This window comes from Euleptes europaea, chromosome 7 (assembly GCF_029931775.1).
Source record: "Euleptes europaea isolate rEulEur1 chromosome 7, rEulEur1.hap1, whole genome shotgun sequence".
Classification (NCBI taxonomy): Eukaryota; Metazoa; Chordata; class Lepidosauria; order Squamata; family Sphaerodactylidae; genus Euleptes; species Euleptes europaea.
The window spans coordinates 35586395-35604346 of NC_079318.1; the positions used below are offsets into that span (position 1 = coordinate 35586395).

At 44.1% G+C, this 17952-nt stretch overlaps 2 protein-coding genes across 2 annotated transcripts in view; one reads left to right on the forward strand and one right to left on the reverse strand.

The window, feature by feature from the left end:
• Positions 1–487: 487 nt before the first annotated feature.
• On the forward strand, positions 488–6649 carry POLR1C (RNA polymerase I and III subunit C). Its single transcript, XM_056852522.1, has 9 exons — positions 488–556; positions 859–930; positions 1367–1474; positions 2258–2390; positions 2529–2645; positions 2857–3006; positions 4059–4208; positions 4987–5103; positions 6496–6649. Exons 1-9 carry the CDS (start codon positions 488–490, stop codon positions 6612–6614), a joined length of 1035 nt encoding a protein of 344 aa, XP_056708500.1. The 3' UTR covers positions 6615–6649.
• A 4108-nt stretch (positions 6650–10757) lies between these two features.
• The window catches only part of XPO5 (exportin 5), a 49815-nt gene continuing 42620 nt past the window's right edge, over positions 10758–17952 (reverse strand). Inside the window, exons 25-32 of the mRNA XM_056852527.1 lie at positions 17827–17873; positions 16875–16969; positions 15261–15323; positions 14613–14695; positions 13378–13485; positions 13064–13201; positions 12749–12913; positions 10758–10964 (exon numbers count right to left, since the gene is read on the reverse strand). Coding sequence (XP_056708505.1) covers positions 10824–10964; positions 12749–12913; positions 13064–13201; positions 13378–13485; positions 14613–14695; positions 15261–15323; positions 16875–16969; positions 17827–17873 — 840 coding nt within the window. The 3' untranslated portion in view covers positions 10758–10823. The remainder of the gene's footprint in view (positions 10965–12748; positions 12914–13063; positions 13202–13377; positions 13486–14612; positions 14696–15260; positions 15324–16874; positions 16970–17826; positions 17874–17952) is intronic.

Genomic DNA, 17952 nt, shown 5'->3' on the forward strand with positions numbered 1-17952 from the left:
CCCCCCCCCTTGCCCCGGCCGCAGCGGCGGTAGGAAACCTGGGCCCGACGGAGGGAGGAAGACCCGGATGTACACAAGCGGAGGCAGCCCCACTCGGCGCGTCCGGCCCGCCTCCGAGAGGCGACGACGTGGAGGCTGAGCGGCTCTCGCGATATTTCACGTCGCCCGGCCTGATAACGGTCCCTCGCTCGCGCGGGGTGAGGAAAGCAAAGTAGGGACATAATGAAATAATTAAAAGGGGGGGAAAAGGGAAAATTCTCCGCAGTGCACTGGGCAAGCCTAAGACGCGCATGTCTGGGGCAATGTGATTTTTTTTGGGTAGCGCTGCACATAACAGCGGTTGGTAGGGAGCGACGTAGAAGATCGCGTCTCCGCGTGGATGGCGTACATTACGTGTTTTACGGAACCCACCTCTCTCTCCCGGGCGGCTGAAGCCTACTGCGCTTGCGTCGCAGAGTGACGCGGTCTTCTCGCGCCTCTGCGGAAGATGGCGGCGCCCCGTGGTGTGGAAGAGATGCGGAGTCGCGTGGTGCTGGGAGAGTTTGGCGTCCGCAACGTGAGTGAGACCGAGCAGGATGGGTGGTGGAAGGATAGAGGGGCCCGGGGAGCGCTGTAGCCTTTTTGGCCGTGCGGCTTCTCAGGGGCCGGGGAAAAGACGCAGATAGGGCGCGTTTCTTAATCTAAGCTTTGGGCGGTAAGTGCTGGGCCTGTGGCTCTTAGTGGAACGTTTGCTTCCCACGTGCAAGTCATCACGTTTCTGTCACCGAGAAATGATTCCTGTGTCGACACCGATCTCTTATGCGTGTTCTCTGAGGAAAACGAGTTTAGAGCACCCACGTGCTTTTGTCGCTTTTCCAGGTCCATACTACAGACTTTCCAGGGAATTATTCTCAGTATGACGATTCCTGGGATAAGGAGAAGTTTGAAAAGGTGAGAACTTTTGATGCTTGAAGAAATGGGTTGGAGTATCTTTGGAACTATTGGTGGTGGTTTTGCACCAACCGGTGGGTATGAGGAATGCCGTCTAATGCCGTTTCTTATTTTCTGTTTAGATAATGTAGGATTTGTTCAGACAATTGCTAGGTCAGAAATGCTGTATGTGTGGTGGTGAGCCTTTCTCTCCCCCAAATATGCTTGTAGAATGCAGTTCTTGCCTCCCACAGCAGGCGAGACATTGATGTGCAGCAGGTCAAGTGGTAGCCTGATTTATGTATCTGATGGATAAAAAATGATCAAACAGTTTTGGTTGTGAGGGTTATTGGTCAGATTCCATTTCATTTCGGTTAAGAGGTAATTTTGCAACAGTGCTTGCAGATCCATGATTTTAAACCTGATTTTAAACTTTGTTCCTCTTTTGTTCCAATAGAATTTCAGAATAGATGTGATTCACATGGATGAAAGCACTCTAGAATTTGACATGGTGGGGATTGATGCAGCTGTCGCTAATGCCTTCCGACGTATCTTGCTTGCTGAGGTATGGGTATCCATTTCTCTTGCTAGGCTAGTAGTGAGGCATTCCCCAGATATTCTTTTGGCTTGGGATTGTATGACCCAAGATTGGCTAGTGCCACTTTCTGCTGTTACAAAATGGTGAAACGATGTTATTTTAAAACAGGAGCCCCCAAGATTTTTAAGCCTGCGGGCACCTTTGGAATTATGCCACAGGTTAGAGGGTACAACACAAAATGGCTGTTGCAGGAGGTGGGGCCAGCCACAAAATGGTTGCTGAAGGGTTGTGGTGGCAGCTGCTGTCAAAGCAACATTTTATAAAAAATGTGCACAGCCAATCAAATCACCAATGGCTAATCAGAATCCCTGGTAGGCAAAAGCCCCACCTGGCCATGCCCACTAACAGAAAACACTTGGCGGATGCCAGAAAAGGTATTGGCAGGTGCCATGGTGCCCATGGGTACCACATTGGGAACTCTTGTTTTAGACTGTACAGAACAGGCATTTTCCCTTAAAGGTACTTTCTAGTAAAGATTTTTTTTTCCAGTTGGAAAATTGGGAAGGCTTCTCAGAGGTTTTAATCACCTATGATGCTTGTCCCTGAGAGTTGTTTTTTGACAGTGGAGAACGTGGTGTTAGTAATAGCTACAAGTAAGGTCTAATAGCTTTAAATCACATAAAGGAGCTGAATTCCTGTTCTGCAGTAAATATTTCAATGTTTTAGAAATACTTGCATTGTTTTAGGAAACTGGTAGCACATTCATGAGTTTCAGGTGCTGGTGTGGTTTAACCACCCCCTCTTGTCTAGGTGCCAACCATGGCTGTGGAGAAGGTCTTTGTGTACAACAACACCTCTATTGTGCAAGATGAAATCCTGGCCCACCGCTTGGGGCTGATCCCTATACATGCTGATCCTCGCCTCTTTGAATACAAGAGTGAAGGTGAGATCCTGTGGAAAGGACTTAGGGGGAATTCGCTGGGTAAATCAAGCTTAGCCACCACACAAGGGTATACCATTCGAAGCCAGAGGTGTTGCTCAGGGAAGTTTCAGCATAGACTTTTTTTTTGTTTTTTTACAGAAGACGAGTGTGATGAAATTAACACTCTGCAGTTCCAGTTGAAAATTAAGTGTAGCAAGAACCCTCAGGCAGCCAAGGAGTCATCTGATCCTAATGAACTGTACATCAACCATAAAGGTACAACAAATTATTTGGGTGGAAATGGCTTCTGCTGTCCCATAGCTTCACTGTACTACTACCTCTTCTTTTGGACATACTCATTCAAAAAATCCCAGTCCCCTCACTCTTCTACTCCTGTCCCTGCCCCAATAGTGAAGTTGTGAAGAGGATATCTGAGTGGCTACTTACGTACGGACGGAATTTATTCTGTTGCCTTTGTTTTTCACAGTTTATAGCAAGCACATGGAATGGGTGCCGCTGGGGTCTCAGGCGGACAATCTGAATGCTGACTTCCGTCCTGTACACGATGACATCCTCATTGCCCAGTTGCGTCCTGGCCAAGGAATCGATGTACTTATGCATTGTGTAAAGGGCACTGGTGAGTTGGCTTGGTGGCATTAACAATCTAAATTGTGTGTGGCAAAGGAAATCTGGAATTTCTGTGTATAGCTGATTCTGGCAACAAATCTTAAAGTACGTCTTTATGAGGACGCTTTTTAGGAGAGGTTTGGTGTGCTTTGTTTTGGTTGACTGAGCTTTCTGGATTCTAGACCATCCATCAACCAGCTGTAGCTCTCCCTTGCCGTGTGAAACACAGTTCTCACTGGTCCGTGATGCTTTGCAAGTATTGTTACTGTTGGTCATCATTGCAGTTGCATCCCTTTGTGGCCTCAGGTTTAAGTAAAGCCTGCTTTTTTACCGTGTCTTGAACACTTCTTGGTTTGAACTAGGTCTTTAAGGATCTGGGTAACCAAAGCCTACATAGACCTTATTGCTGTATATACCATGATGGGTCAAATTTAATTACTGTATTCATAGCCCACACTTCTCACAGAGAGACCTCTTCATATGGACTGCTATTATGGTATGGTAGCATGGTAACAGTCCATATGAAGAGGCATCTAATAAGCACTTTGTAGGGTGACGCAAGCAAAATGAGGAGAGTCATACCAAGTCAAAATTATCAGGCCCAAGGCTGCTTACAGCTCATGGGTAAAACAAAAGATTAAGGGATTTTAGCATGTTGTTTTAAACATCAATGCAGTAAGATTAGAGGAGCTTAAAATTTCACTCAGGAGCAGCATGACAGCCTGAATGCTCTGCGATATGTAACAACAGGAAAGAAAACGTGAATGCGCTTTGCAAAAGCTTGAGTGAAGATTTTGTCTGACATGTTAAAAAAAAAATCCAGAATGCTTTGGGGGGCTTTCCCTTGGGACCGAGGACTATAAATGGAGACACACTTGCAGAAAAAGGCCGTCTTCTTTAGTCTCATGTATCTATTTTCTAGATGGCAGGTCACCTTGAGAATGGTCATTGATTATCATCTTGGGAAGCCGGCATGTTTGTATAGAAGGAGGTGGTCCTACGGTCTTCCTGCATACCCCCCCCCCCGAGCCTCCTGTTTATTTAATAGCCTTCTTCCTTTAGGTAAAGATCATGCAAAGTTTTCTCCAGTGGCCACAGCCAGCTACCGGCTGTTGCCAGAAATAACTCTACTGCAGCCTATCGAAGGGGAAGCAGCTGAGAGGCTGAAGAAGTGCTTTTCTCCTGGGGTCATAGAGATTCAAGAAATCAAAGGTATTTAGCAGCTCCTTCGTTTACAGTGTGAAAGCATAAACTGTACTCACAGATATAAAAAACTGCATGACCTAGATTCAGCCCCTACTGTCTGTGCAAATGATCTCGACAAAACCAGTATCGTGTAGGTTCGAAGGTCAGACAAGGATCTGGGAATCTGCCACAAAATCTTGGTCGGTGACCTTAGCCAGTCACACACATTTAGCTGAACGTACCTATTCACAGGGTTTTTGTGAGGATAAAATGGAGGAGAGAACAACGGTATACTCCACTTTAAATTTCCATTACGGAAAAAGGCAGGGCATAAATGAAGTAAACAGCTGTGCATGCGTTTTGGTCTGAGCTGATGTGCAACAGCAGCCCACCCCATAAATATGATCTGTGAATTGCTCCTTTTTTTGTGCAGGGTGCTTACCTTGTCTGGCTGGCAACCTGAGAGTGAGTTACCTTGACAATAACTGTCTGAACTCTCTCTCAGATACCAAGACTGCAATGTTATGTATACCTTCTTTCTAACAAAGATGCATATGAATAGACTGCACTTGGGCAAAGTGTTCATTTTGAGCTTTAGTGGTCAATGAGCAGTGCCATTTTTTTTGATTATGGCTTAAACAATGAGATGATTCTGTGGATGCCTGTTTTTTGCGAGGAAGTGTGATTTGCACTTGGTATGCAGTGGTAACTGGGGAAACAACATAATTTAGCAGCGGATGAGGGTAGTTAATTAAAGAGATTTTCACATTGGCTTTGGCTCTTAAGCGTTGTTTTGCTTCTCTAGGGAAAAAAGTGGCAAGAGTGGCCAATGCTAGATTAGATACGTTTAGTCGGGAAGTTTTTCGCCATGACGATTTGAAAACCCTTGTCCGGCTGGCTCGAGTGCGAGATCACTACATCTGTAAGTAACTTTGTCACTGTTTGTCCTCTCTTTGGCTCCTTCTCTGATCGCTTACAACGCAGTAGGGAGTAGCTAGTTCAGTCTTCTGGGCTCAATATTCTGTTTAAAAGCTGTTATAAATTGGAATTCAGAATTATGCATGTCGTGATACAACATCTTTTAAAAACAGAGTTACGCTTTAGACCTGTAAACTGGCCCATTGATCATGCTTGAAAACTGGAAGTCCAAAAACCATAATTCAAGCAGGGTGCTGACTGGTGTTTGGAACATGGAGAAGGCAATGGGATGAATGGGGGCCAATAAACCGAAGCTCAGTTCAGGTGCTGTAGGTCAGTGGAGAAGCTGTTTGGGGACTGTGTAGTCAGCCTGTTGGGAAGGGGTTGTATTCCCCCCTGCCCCCAAAGGAGCAGGTTCGTAGCTTGGGGGGTCCTACTGGTCAGAAGCTCAGGTCTCCTCCTTAGCATGTAGTGCCTTTTATCAGCTCCAGCTAGTTTTCCAGCTATGGCCATGCCTCAAAAAGTGTTATCTGGCCGTGGTGAGCCATGCTCTGATCACATCCCGGTTATATTATAGTAATGTGTTCTACGTGGGGCTGCCTTTGAAAACTCCAGAAATTTGAAATGGTTGAAAAATGTGGGTGCCAGGCTATTGTCAGGTGTTAGTTATGGAGATATCACCCCTGGGCTGAAAGATCTGCACTAATTACCCATCTGTTTGTGGGCACAATTTCAAAATGTTGGTTCTTACATTTAAGGCACTAAATGGCTTGGGGTCAGGGCACCTGAAGGACCGTCTCCTGTACTATCCAGCCTGCTAGTTAGGTTGTGCCTCTCAAGCCTGACTCTTTGTGCGCCTGCCTTCAGAGATGAGGCTGGCAGTGACTAGAGACAGGGCATTTTCTGTGGTAGCAACTGGCCTCTGGAATGCCCTGCCCCTTGAGGCTTGCCTGGCATCTATTTTTTTAGGTGCCAGGCCAAAATACAATTTTTTTAACCCAGGCTTTTATTTAGGAGTTTTTACCTTACCAGTGTTTTTAAATGGTTGTCTTCTTTTTTTTTATGGCATAGTTTTTATGCTAGTTATGTCTAGTGGCTTATTTTTTAATGGCTTGTTTTTATATTGACACTGTTTTAAGTGTAAGCTGTTTCAAGCAGGATGCAGAAGAGGTGGCATAGAAATATCCTACATACATCAATAATGTATAAGTGTAGAACCATGAAGATATACAAATAAGTTATGAATTGTTCCCCCTCCCCAGGTGAAGATTTGCATTTTCTGTAGCATAGTCAGTTCAGTGAGGAATCTGAGATGTCTTGCCAAAAGAACTTTACGATACTTTTGATTAGCAGTGGCTAGGCTCAATGAGGGCCTGACGCTAGTCTGTTTCTACAGTTTCTGTAGAATCAACAGGTGTTCTGCCTCCAGATGTGTTGGTGAGTGAAGCAATCAAGGTGTTAATGGGAAAATGTCAGCGCTTCTTGGAGGAGCTGAAAACTATTCAGAAGAAATAAGAAGATTGTGTTCTTAGACTTCAGCAGAACGGTCTGCTTAGTCGGGCAGCTGGTTCCTGAAGGATGGCTTCCAGCCAAGTTGTGCGTCTGTCACCAAGTGGATAACACTCTACCGTGGATGTAAAAGATTGGAACTGGATTCTTCATGCTTTCTACTTCAGGTATTGAGTAGTGGTTGAGAAGGTGCTACTGTGCAGCTATTTCTTGCAGAGACTTTCCATGTTGGAATGAACGGGAGAAATCTTGACTATCTCAGAGAATTAATGTCTCAGAAGAATCGCAGACGGCTGGACTGCTGGAAATAAATTGCAGGACCTCCCAAGTTGCTTGACTAGCCTTGAGTTATATCTCCCAAGGAGAACAGAGCTTTGTTAGCTGGTGAATCACCTGTCAAACAGGTCACAACAGCTGTCTTTTTAGTGATGTGTACTGGCAAGATTTTTGTTTTATCATGTAGTACTTGTGCTAATGCCCATGATCTGTGTACCATTCCAAAAATGGAAGTTTAAAAATGTTGCTTACTGGTTATCTGCTTTGTTCCTAGCTAGTAAAGATGCCAGTGTTATGGTAGGTTCCTTACTGAGGGGGTTTGACTTTGTTATGGAAGGGGACAAGGAGAAAGAATATGAGACGCTAGTATTATATCATATCTGTTTTGATTTCAAGATAAATCTTAGGAAGTCCTCCCTGTGTTGTGTCTTTTTCTGCTTAAACTGTGTTAGAGTGGTTTAACTGTTTTAACTGGATCTGTTCACAAGGAATGTTTAAGATATTTGGCCTGCTTGAGCTTTGGGGCTCTCCCAGTCTTATTTGTGGAGCTATACTAATGTGTTAGCATCTTATTTAGGTTTTTCATTTCTGGCTTTTGTACAAACTGTGCCAGCAACATACAGCTGAAGATTGCAGTTCCTTCTGTTTGTTGGCATCGCTGGTCTGCACTGGTGAAAAACATCATGAAGAGGAAGCTGAGTGTGTGCACCAAGTGCTTGTGTGTAGCGGTAATCTAGATGTGAAGGAACTGAAGCTGTAGCAAACTGCTGTAGGTGTGGTGATTCTGGAATTTTAACATAATTTCTAAAACTGGGAAGAAAGTAGAACATGGAAACAACACAGAAGTGGGGAAATCCACTGACTGTCAGGTATTGCTATTTGGCTTTTTACTATTTCTAAATGTTACCTGAGTTTTATAAAGGACTAAAGTTCTCTGTCCAAGCTTTCAGAGTTTTAATCTGTCAGCTAAAGAGCACTACGATGTTCTAGCAATCCAAAAACACGCCAGGGAAAGATCTGCTATAAGGCCTCAGCCTGCTGTCTTGTTTGTCTGAACAAAGGCTCAGAGTTCTCCTTGCCAACCGGTACATGATGCGCTGTTCATGAAAGTAGGTCATGATAGCCGTGTCAGTCTGTCACTAGCAGTAGAAAATAGCTAGAGTCCAGTAGCATCTTAAAGACTAACAAAATTTCTGGCAGAGTAGGAGCTTTCTTGTTCATGAAAGTGTATCTAAACAATCCAGGCAGACGTTTGTAAAACAAGGGTCCAACATATCCTGTAATGGAGTGAAAAGTATAGAAGCCAAGCCTTAAATTCAGGCAGACTACTTTGGGTGTGATACCTGTACAAGGCGGGAGAGCTGCTTTGGTATACCAGTGCGGTATCAGACTAAAGGGAAATGTGTTTCAATCCTCACAGCTGTGAAGCTCACGCAGTATGTTGGTTGTGGATTTTCATGACAGGGCTTTCTGTGGCTAGAAATTGTATTTCTGATCCTTTTCCAACAGTGGGTTAAAGCTACTTTCATTTCAAAAAGGACCCATGAACAGGGCTTAGCTGATGTCAGCTAACTCCATAATTCCTAAAACTACGCTGTGCAAATTAGGTGCCGTCTCGTACTCTGTTCCTGTTTTCAAACAGCTAATCAGCAGCAGCTTTGCAAACTACTGACATTTAAATTCACCATGCTGGACTCAATTTTATTGTCACCTACAGAAGATGATTGTTGTGTGTGTTCATCACACTCAAGTCTGACCAAGGTTGCCCTGGGCTCACAGAGCAATTACGTAGTGGCTTACTGTGGATGTGACTGTAGAGAGGCAGCAAGGCTTGTTCCCATTTTTTTCCCCTACCTCCCTCCGGTTTCAAACCATGCCAATAGCTTGAATAGCTGGACGTTACTCCCAAACACCATGGGCCTCTCGCCTATGTATTTGTGGAGCTGCTCCAGAGGACCTAACTCATTACACCTTATTCTGTCCAAAGAACCCAGACTTAAATTCCTCGGAGTGATTCTAAAGGGCCTAAATCTCCAGATTCAGAGAAGCTGCTCTTTCTCCTATCAGATGCCAATCCTGATGTTACCTACAGAGTGTGACTCTTAGCTGCTAAAGCAAAGAAAATCCGAGCTAAAGCTGTTTCTAATCAGGGAACATAACATATTTAAATACTAGTTTTTTGTGAGTCAGACTGTTTTAAAGTCCTTTAATGTTATTTTATGATATTTTAATGTTTTGTATGGTGGATTGTCATGGCCTTCGGCCGCAGACAATAAACTTTATCACTATCACTGTTTTTTCCTACCCCACGTTCACTATTGATGAACAGGCTGTATTCTGATAAAATCCAGGTGCTCTGAAGCCCTGGCCAAATGGAAAATGCACTATACTGGCTGCTTTTTAAAGGAGCTTATCTAAACTTAAAGGACATTGTAATGCAAGGAACTGAGAACAGTGTTAAGGTTGTGCTGGGCACTAAAAGTAGGCAAGAGGTTGAAGCTGCCCCCATTTGAGACTGATTAACTCAATGCACACACATGCCCTCACAGTCGTCGAGCATGATTCAGATGTTTTTTTACACAATATTAACTTTTAAAGAGAGGGCAAAGTCACCTTTTGGAACTTTTCATCTATGAAGTTAATCCTACCACTGACAATTTTGCTCCTGAGAAAAATTTACTGGTGCTTATTAAACTTTTGTATGGTATAAAGAATAGGGCATCAATGCAAACTTGACACCACATCAAGATAGAGAGCAGTCAGAAGAATATATATAAAACTGAAAGATCTTTACTGACATTCAAGTGTATCACAATTCGTTCAGAGACATCTGTAGATAGAGGGTCCTTTTGCAGAGATGTTCTAAGATTTTAAATGTTCACGGTTAAAACAACTATGACACAATAAATACAAGCTGCTTTTCCTAGGCAAAAGAGCTATTGTCGTGGAACTTTCTGTTTTATTAAAAAGTTAATAGAGGGGGCACAATGGGTATGAAGAAGTCCCAGTGGAATCTAACTAAAAATAAAGATCTGAATGTAATCACAAAGGCTAGATGCCTCTTCAAATCTCTCTTGCTTCGGTAAAACATTGTTATACTTCCTCAATAAAACTATTATAACAGCTTAAGCAAAGGTCTTCTAGTTGTTACACAGCACTGAACGAGTGACTTCAAATCAGCCCCAAAGTAGCAGTGGACTGTTGTTCACTAGACTATGCAAGCTGCTGACAACTGAAGCCAGGTTTGGAAGTGGAAGATCTGCTTTGAATTGACAACACTTATAGGAGTCAAGGAGGTCACCTTGTTCTACACTAGACCAGTGGAGGCATGGTTGAATCAAACAGACAACAGAAGCCATTTCTTACTGAACTTTCCTTGCTGCTGGTAGATATGTGCTACTTCCTAGAAGAAAATAGAGTAATTCCATGGAGATGGGGGGTGAGGGTGGTACAGGGTGCAGCCCTGTTACCTTTAGGAAAACTGGGCCTTTCCAAAAGAAAAGGAGAGTGTTAGTGTTGCTTTGAGGCAGCCACAGTGTAGATATCCCGAATGTAAAATGACAGATGTACTAAGTAGGGATCTGCTGTCATGCTTCCTTCATGGGGAAAGTATTGTGTGTTTGGGTAGAGGCTTGTTCCTAGAGGACCAGCACAAGCTTAGTGGGGTGTGTGTGTGAAACTGAATTAAGGCCTTCATGCTAAGTGGCGGGGCTCTATCCAAGGAAAAGCCAGTTGTACACCAAGCTGAAGGGATCAAAATCAGGCAGGTTACACTTAGTGAACTGGACTGAATGTGTAGTTTCCATCTTCCAACCAGAAAGAGGACAAGGCTAGTAAGAACTTCATCCAGGCTCTGGAACAAGCAGACAAAGTAAACAACTGGGTACTGTGAAAGAACACACCATACAATGGCATAGGTGGAATGGAAGTATTCTGAATTTATGGCTCAAAGAGTGCGATGAGGGTTCCCTCTTCATTGTTTCCCAATGTACCTGCCTCTGCAGGTGGTTTCACCTTTTTGAAAAGAGATGGCAGGTTTCTGATATGAACTTCCTTGCGGAATTGCTCTCCTAGAGGCTTCTGTAAGGAACAAGAAAAGTCTGCATTAGGGACGACATAAAATTAATAAGCTCACTAAAGCCATTCAGTAATAGCGACTATTCTGCAGCTGGGCTGGTGTTCAGGAGAGATTGAAACTAACAGGAAATGTTTCTCAACAAAAGGATAAAACAGGTCTTGTAACAGAAAAGATTTATTCTGCTCAGTCTCTTTTTCACCGAAGGATTGAGGAGGGTTCTTAAGTGGTGTGTGTGTGTGTGTTCCCCCCCACCCAAAAATAAGTATCTCTTTGAGCTCCTTCTGTTCTTAGACAGCATTGGTTAGCACTGCTGTGTAAGATTGTGACTAATTTACTATTTTTCAAGTGTGTTGCCATTTAAATAGTATGAAGTGTGATTCAGCAGGGCTCTTACAACTCACATTTCTAGTCAATTTGTCTTGTCACTTGCTGCAGTACACACACTCAAAGTAATTTCCACCAAGCACTCACATTCACTGACTGAATAATACATGTGTTTGTGTTTGCTCTGGTATAGCACCTGCCTTCCTTTTGGTTCCCAAATGCAAGCTCCCAGTCCCACTGTGTCCTGCTGCTTGCCTTCTTGAAGCGCCAAATGCCTTTGCCCGCCCTTTATGGATTGCCAAATGCACCCCTTTGCCCATTCTGCAATAATGGCTGCCTGGTGTGATGGTTAAGAGCAGTGGTTTGGAGCGGTGGACTCTGAACTGGAGAACTGGGTTTGATTCCCCTCTCCTCCACATGAGCAGAGGAGGCTAATCTGGTGAACTGGATTTGTTTCCCCACACCTTCACACGAAGCCAGCTGGGTGACCTTGGGCTAGTCACAGCTCTGTTAGAGCCCTCTCAGCCCCACCTACCTTACAGGGTGTGTGTTGGGGGAGGCAAAGGGAAGGAGATTGTAAGCCGGTTTGAGTCTCCCTTAAGTGGGAGAGAAAGTCGGCATATAAAAACCAACTCCTCTTCTTGGGGCAGGTGGCTTACAGAACTGGAATGCTTTTTCCTGTCTGCCTGAAAGTGGACAGGGAAGGAAGGTCCTTTGGTTGAATGGCAAAATCTCTGAAGGGTTAATCCAATTTGGGTAAGGGGAAAAAGAGTTGCAGCTGGAAGCATGTTTCCCCAGTGAGGAAAAATGCACACCCTTGGAGGATGAATACTTCGTGAATCTTATTTTTGAATGTTGGTTTTTCCACACTGTACCCTGCCCTCTGTGACAGCACCATGCCACAGCTCTAAAATTCTGGGGAAGGTTTTTAACTTCTCCTTTTCCCCTAGTTCCACGTTGCTCAGGTAGATTGCTTTGCATGCGGCAAAAGGGTAATGCAGGAGGCACAGTCACAACAGGACAAAGTGAATGTTGAGGCACTTGAAGCCTGGCTAGCACTCCTCCTCCTCAGTGGCTAAAACAAGACTTGGCTTAACTTGAGCTGGGAACGTTGTATGAAATCAAAGCACCAAATGTTATCTTCTCCAGTGATTCAGTAAGGTGCAAGCACCTTACAATATCAACATCTGCTCTCTCTAAACATTCTGCTTTCACTACTACTCAGACAAACTTGATAACTATCTGTGAACCTACACAACTGGGCCCGTAACCTGTTGTTTGGAGGACCAGAGACCTTGTTTAACAATCTTCCTTGAGGTATGCTTTCATCATGGTTAGGCAGAGGCTCTACAAGCCTAGAATAAGGTTTAACAGTCCATGAATGATATCCAGATAGAGTAGAAAGAAAATACCTCTTGCAGATAGGAGGGTGATTTCTCTGCTGCTCAGTACCAAGACTTACCCCAAAACAACCTGTAATTAGGCGTTTGAAATTGTCCTTCCTGCGCTTGTCTGTAACTTTCTGCAGTGTTGGGTTGAGCAGCTTGTTATCAAATTGCTCCAAGGATTCTTTTTGAATTTCTGGAATCTGTTCCATCACTGCCTTCAGTTCAGCATAGCGTGGACGCTTCAAGTAGCAAAGAAGATAGTCAATGGAGAGTTTTGCCAGAACAGATATTACCACGTAACAAGCCCCCCTCCCCCATTAACAACATAGAAATTGGCTCAGTGCTTGATCACGATTAATAATCTAAGCTAGTAGCAACTGCATTCTTACCAAGGCCTCATAGATCTGGAAAGCCAAGTGAACAAGAGCGGCCATACAGCCGTCATGTTGCCCATGCATCTGTAGCCCTTTTAGCACGCTTGTGAAAAACCAGGTCACTGCATCAGGGATCAAGGTCCCACTTAGGACCTATGGAAGAGATAAACATGTAGCCAGATGATAACTCAAAACAGGCCTGCCCATCTTCCTGGCGGAGACAATGTCTAGCAAGTCTTTCATGCTAGGAGCAGTCCCTAAAGGGATATCCACTCTTAGCCATATTTAGCTCACCACACATTTTAATGTTAGTCCTGCACTCGAAGTACCTGTTTGAGCAGTGGCCAGCAGAGTTGGGTGGTGGTTCTTTGGCAAGACAGGGTATCCTTCCAGGAAAGGGAAGCGAAGGCTGTTATCAGCAGAGCAGTGCAAATACTCTGGAAAAAGCAAGGTTCAGTTTTCAGATTTCTTTAAAAGACTCGTTCTTGAAGGCAAGCATTCATAAGGACTTGAAAATACTGTGATCCCTAAAATAAAAGAACCAAGCCATCCTCCTTAAGCCTGTCCACTCAAAAATCTGGCACAGACCAGGCAGATTAAGGAAGATCTTACAAGGTTTGAGCCATCCTCCACCCTGTGCCAAAATGTATATTGCAGGGAAACAGTGAGAGGTCTTGAAACAATGCTAATGATTATTTGGAACTAGCAATAAGGAGAGTAGGTTACCCATGGACAACATTTGGAGTTACAAAGATCCTGCTGGATCTGCAAAGACGGTGTCTTGGCTCAGGTAGCAATCAAATCTTAGGGGGTGACAAAAATCCAGCTGTTTTTTTAAGAAAAGCACATGGCTCATCCAGAATTTTCTGGGTTTGCTGAAAGTTTACCAGGGAGGATAATATCTTTATATATGGAAATGACAAGGAAAGCCCTTCATGTTCTTTGAATCTGGGGACAGATGTAACCAACATGGTCCAATGGCATCTAACCTGGCCTTATACAGGGTCACCTTTTCTTCTTGGTGGAGCCAAGCTTTAGAATAGTCAGCACTTTCTGCTGGAAAAGAACCCTCATCTTGAAAGCACAATGAAGGAGAGAAAAGACCACTGTCAACCCATATGCCCTGCGAGGCTTTCTAAGTCGTTGGCTGTTTAGCAATCAGCTATATTTCAGGAGCCCACTCCATGAAACACCCAAGCTTACTGCCAACCTCCTACATCACCTGCCAGTGAACCAAACAGAAGGGGGATGGGTGCGTGCTGTAGATTTTTAAGAGTTTGGTTACTGATACTTACAGAATTGAGCAGCCTTCTGCACCCCTGCTCTGATATGTACAATAATGGTTGGTTTTAAAAGAACTAAAATGGACAGTATAATTTCTCCCCTAAAGGAAGGCAGCATTAAGAGGATATTGTTCTCAGAACTAGTTCTGCATTCTTTGTGAATTTCTACTGAACTTCCCAACTCTGGTTTGCTTTGGGGTTACTCTTCTACTAAAGGAAGTTCTTCTTTTTTAAATGCATGCACCTTGCCTGAGGGAGGGGTTGAAGCTCAGCTTTCTTACCTCATGCTTCATCAAGCACTTGCCCAGTTCAGTGAGCTCAGAGCTGGATGGTGGCGTCACCTCCGTGGACATCATTTCCTCATCTAACAAGTAAAATGGCAACATGAACACATTCTTCCATGGCAAACAAGTCAGACAAACCAAGCAGCAACCAACTAAGTTGAACTAAACACACACATATTTTTGAGTCACACTAGTTTTTCCCACCTTGCCACATATTTCTTGTGGGGTCAGCTTGCAAGACTCGTTATTCTGAAGCTAAACTACAGAAAAATTCTAATGAGAGGCAGCTCCATCTGTAGAGGAAGAAAACCATTTCTTCACTGCAGTCCCAGCTCAGGTAGCACTTTGAAGAACATACCCAATCTTCTCAGAGCCATGTAAGTTGCTTGATGGCTTGGGTTCCAGCATTACTGTATGCACTAAAATGTGCACTATGACCCCTTTGTATAGACCAGATTATGTACACAGTGTACTCTCTTGACTACTGAAACTGAAGACCTTGGAAATCCCATTCATAAAGTATGGAGAGTATAGTAAAAGCCAAGTCTATAGATAGCTAATATCGATTTATATTTGTAAAGAAAAATGATTCCTGTAGAGGACCTCAACTGTTAAACAGAAAGAACACATCATTTTAGTACCCACCATCTCCATCTGCGGCAACAGCATTATTCTGCTCAGCACCCTTCTTTGAGACACAGCACACAGCTGCAAATACATCAGAGGAAAAGAGACATTGGCAGAGAATCAACACAAGACCCCATCCATTCCCCATAGGGCAACATGTTTTGTTCCTCCTCTGTAATGCTTGACTTGGACCCTCTCTGCTAGAGAACTGAAACAAGTTTGAAGAGAAGGATTAATTTCCACAATTGTGCTAAATCCCTCTAGATAAACAACTATGCACCATCAAGTCACAATAGATTCATGGCGACCCCTCATGGGGGGGTTGGGTTTCAAAGGCAAGAGATGAACAGAGGTGGTTTGCCATTACCTTCCTCTGCGTAACAACCCCACTCATCCTTGGTGGTCTCCCATCCAAGTACTGGCTTGGCTTCTGAGATCTGACAAGATCAGGCTAGTGAGGGCTATTCAGGCAATTCTAAATCCCTCTAAGGGAGCATTAAGTGTTCTAAGCCTACTTTGGAACCACAAAAGAGGCTTCTCACAGTCCAAAGTAGTGTTAGGAGCAGTTTAGGGATCAATGGAATGAATTATCATGTACTTACAAAGCTAGGACTCAGCAGTCAAAGTCAAGTGCCAAAATATAAGATCAGATTCTGACCTCACTTGGCAATTATTTTGACTTGTGGCTTTAAGGTTTAATCTCTTTGGAGGTGTCTTCCCTGTCAGTTTATCTGATAAGAAGCCAGTACATCTGCTACAGAATCTCTGCATTGGGCAAAGGATTCCAAGCCAGATTTCAAAATATAGTCTGAGATCTCACATGATAGCGTCAGAAGCTTCAGCACTTCTATTAACACCTGCCATTATCCTGTGTGACCTGAGAATGTGCCAAAGGCCATAACTAACACTCCAATGCCACCATGTGGTTTGGGTGTTTTGTCTAGGCAAATGAATGAAGGGGTGGGTGGGAAAATGTCCTCAACCAACCCAAAACAGAGGGGAAAACCAACAGAAAGATCAACTAATTCGGTGTGTCCAACTCATTTGTTACGTGGACCGGATAGGACATAAATGTCACTTGGTTGTGCCAGGCTATGCCTCGCCAGCCCAGATCGGGACTGAGGGTGGTGGCTGCCTCGGCTATCTCATGAGCCAGATAAGAGCTCTGAAGGGGCTGGGGCTGGCCCAAGGGCCATATGTTTGACACCCCTGAACTAAATATTAAGAAACACCCTACTGGTTACACACTCAAAAGGTTTCTCGCTCAAGAGGCATTGTATACAAACTCCAATCTGATTATAGTGGACATAAGTTTTTTTCAAATCTCACAGTTAATAAAAGACCTATTGAACATGCATTGAATGTCAAACCACTTTTTAACACTAATTTATCCATATCTAGGCTGAGGTTTCCCATAAGAAACCAAAAGCTGATAAAAGAATACCCTGAAAAATGGGTAGTCTATGAGAGTATGAAAAGCAAATCTACAAGCACCTATATCTGGGCAAGCCCCCTAAGGCACAGTGATCCTGCAGACCCCAGTATAAACAGACCACAGGCATGACCTCTGCACTCCTAAGCACATAACACAGATGGTTCAGGCTTTCCATGCAAGCTGCTACTTTCACTCACTGATCAAGTCCATGACTTCTCGGGTGAGCAGCCTAACCAGCTGTTCTTCCAACATTTCCTGGGATTCTGGGTTGTCATCGGTTGTGTCCTCATCGCTGATGGGAGAGATGGTGGCAGATTTTGTGGTTACAGTATAAACCTAAGGAAACCAGCTGATACCAAGCATCACCCTTAATCCTGGGGGAAATTTAGCTCTCAAGCCTGGAAGACTTTTAATAAAAGTTTTCTAGTTTAAATGTGGGCGGACAACTGAATATTGCTTGCAATCAAGCTATACCAGAGGTAGGCAACCTTTGGCCCATCTGCCAACAGTAGCACACTAGATTGTATTTCTTGGCACTCAAGATCAAATCTCTGCCTGAACTACCTAGGCACTGGCAGTACTGCTGGGGCTAATGGTGCAGGAGAAGGCAACAGGCATGGCTTATGCCCGTCATCGCCTCCCAGGCCTGCACAGCCACCAGCCAAGGTTGAATCCCTGGGATACTGGGACTTGACTTGCTTCAAGGGTGTCTGCCTAAGTACAGCCCTTGTCTCTCTTCCTGCCCCATTTTATTTGCTGGCACGCCACTATCTTCACAGGTAGATGCTGCAGGTGTTTGGCACCTGGGCAATGCAAGGTTCTGTCCAAAGAACACGTTACAAGCAAGGACCATTTCTTTCACCACACTCCCAAAAGGTTGAAAACAAGTTGCAGCACAATCAGCAGCTAACCACTTCCTTACTGATATCAAACCCAACTGCAGAGCCAGGAAACTGACAACTCCAGAAGTGTTTTTCTCCAGAGGGGAGACATTTTTGTATTCCCACTTGCTGTGAATTCCCCCTTCAGGAGATATTTAATACAATGACCCTGGGAACAACTACAATACGCCAGCAGTGGAAGGACAAATAGCAACATGGAAGTGTCAAGCAGCAGTCCTCTTTATCTTGCTTAAACCACCACTCTTACCAAAGCAGACTCCGCTGGTTGATGACTTGCCATTTCTGGGACAGCCTCTGACAGAGAAGAAAAAAGCAGCACAGAACAGCATGACATAATCAGTGGCATACACTCAGCAGCATGCGTATTCGGCAT

Bases quoted from the DNA above. Each gene is read 5' to 3' on its own strand.
- POLR1C (XM_056852522.1), top strand. From the start codon at position 488: ATGGCGGCGCCCCGTGGTGTGGAAGAGATGCGGAGTCGCGTGGTGCTG. The intron at 931-1,366 runs GTGAGAACTTTT...TTGTTCCAATAG, and splicing joins ATAAGGAGAAGTTTGAAAAG to AATTTCAGAATAGATGTGAT. The intron at 1,475-2,257 runs GTATGGGTATCC...CCTCTTGTCTAG, and splicing joins GACGTATCTTGCTTGCTGAG to GTGCCAACCATGGCTGTGGA.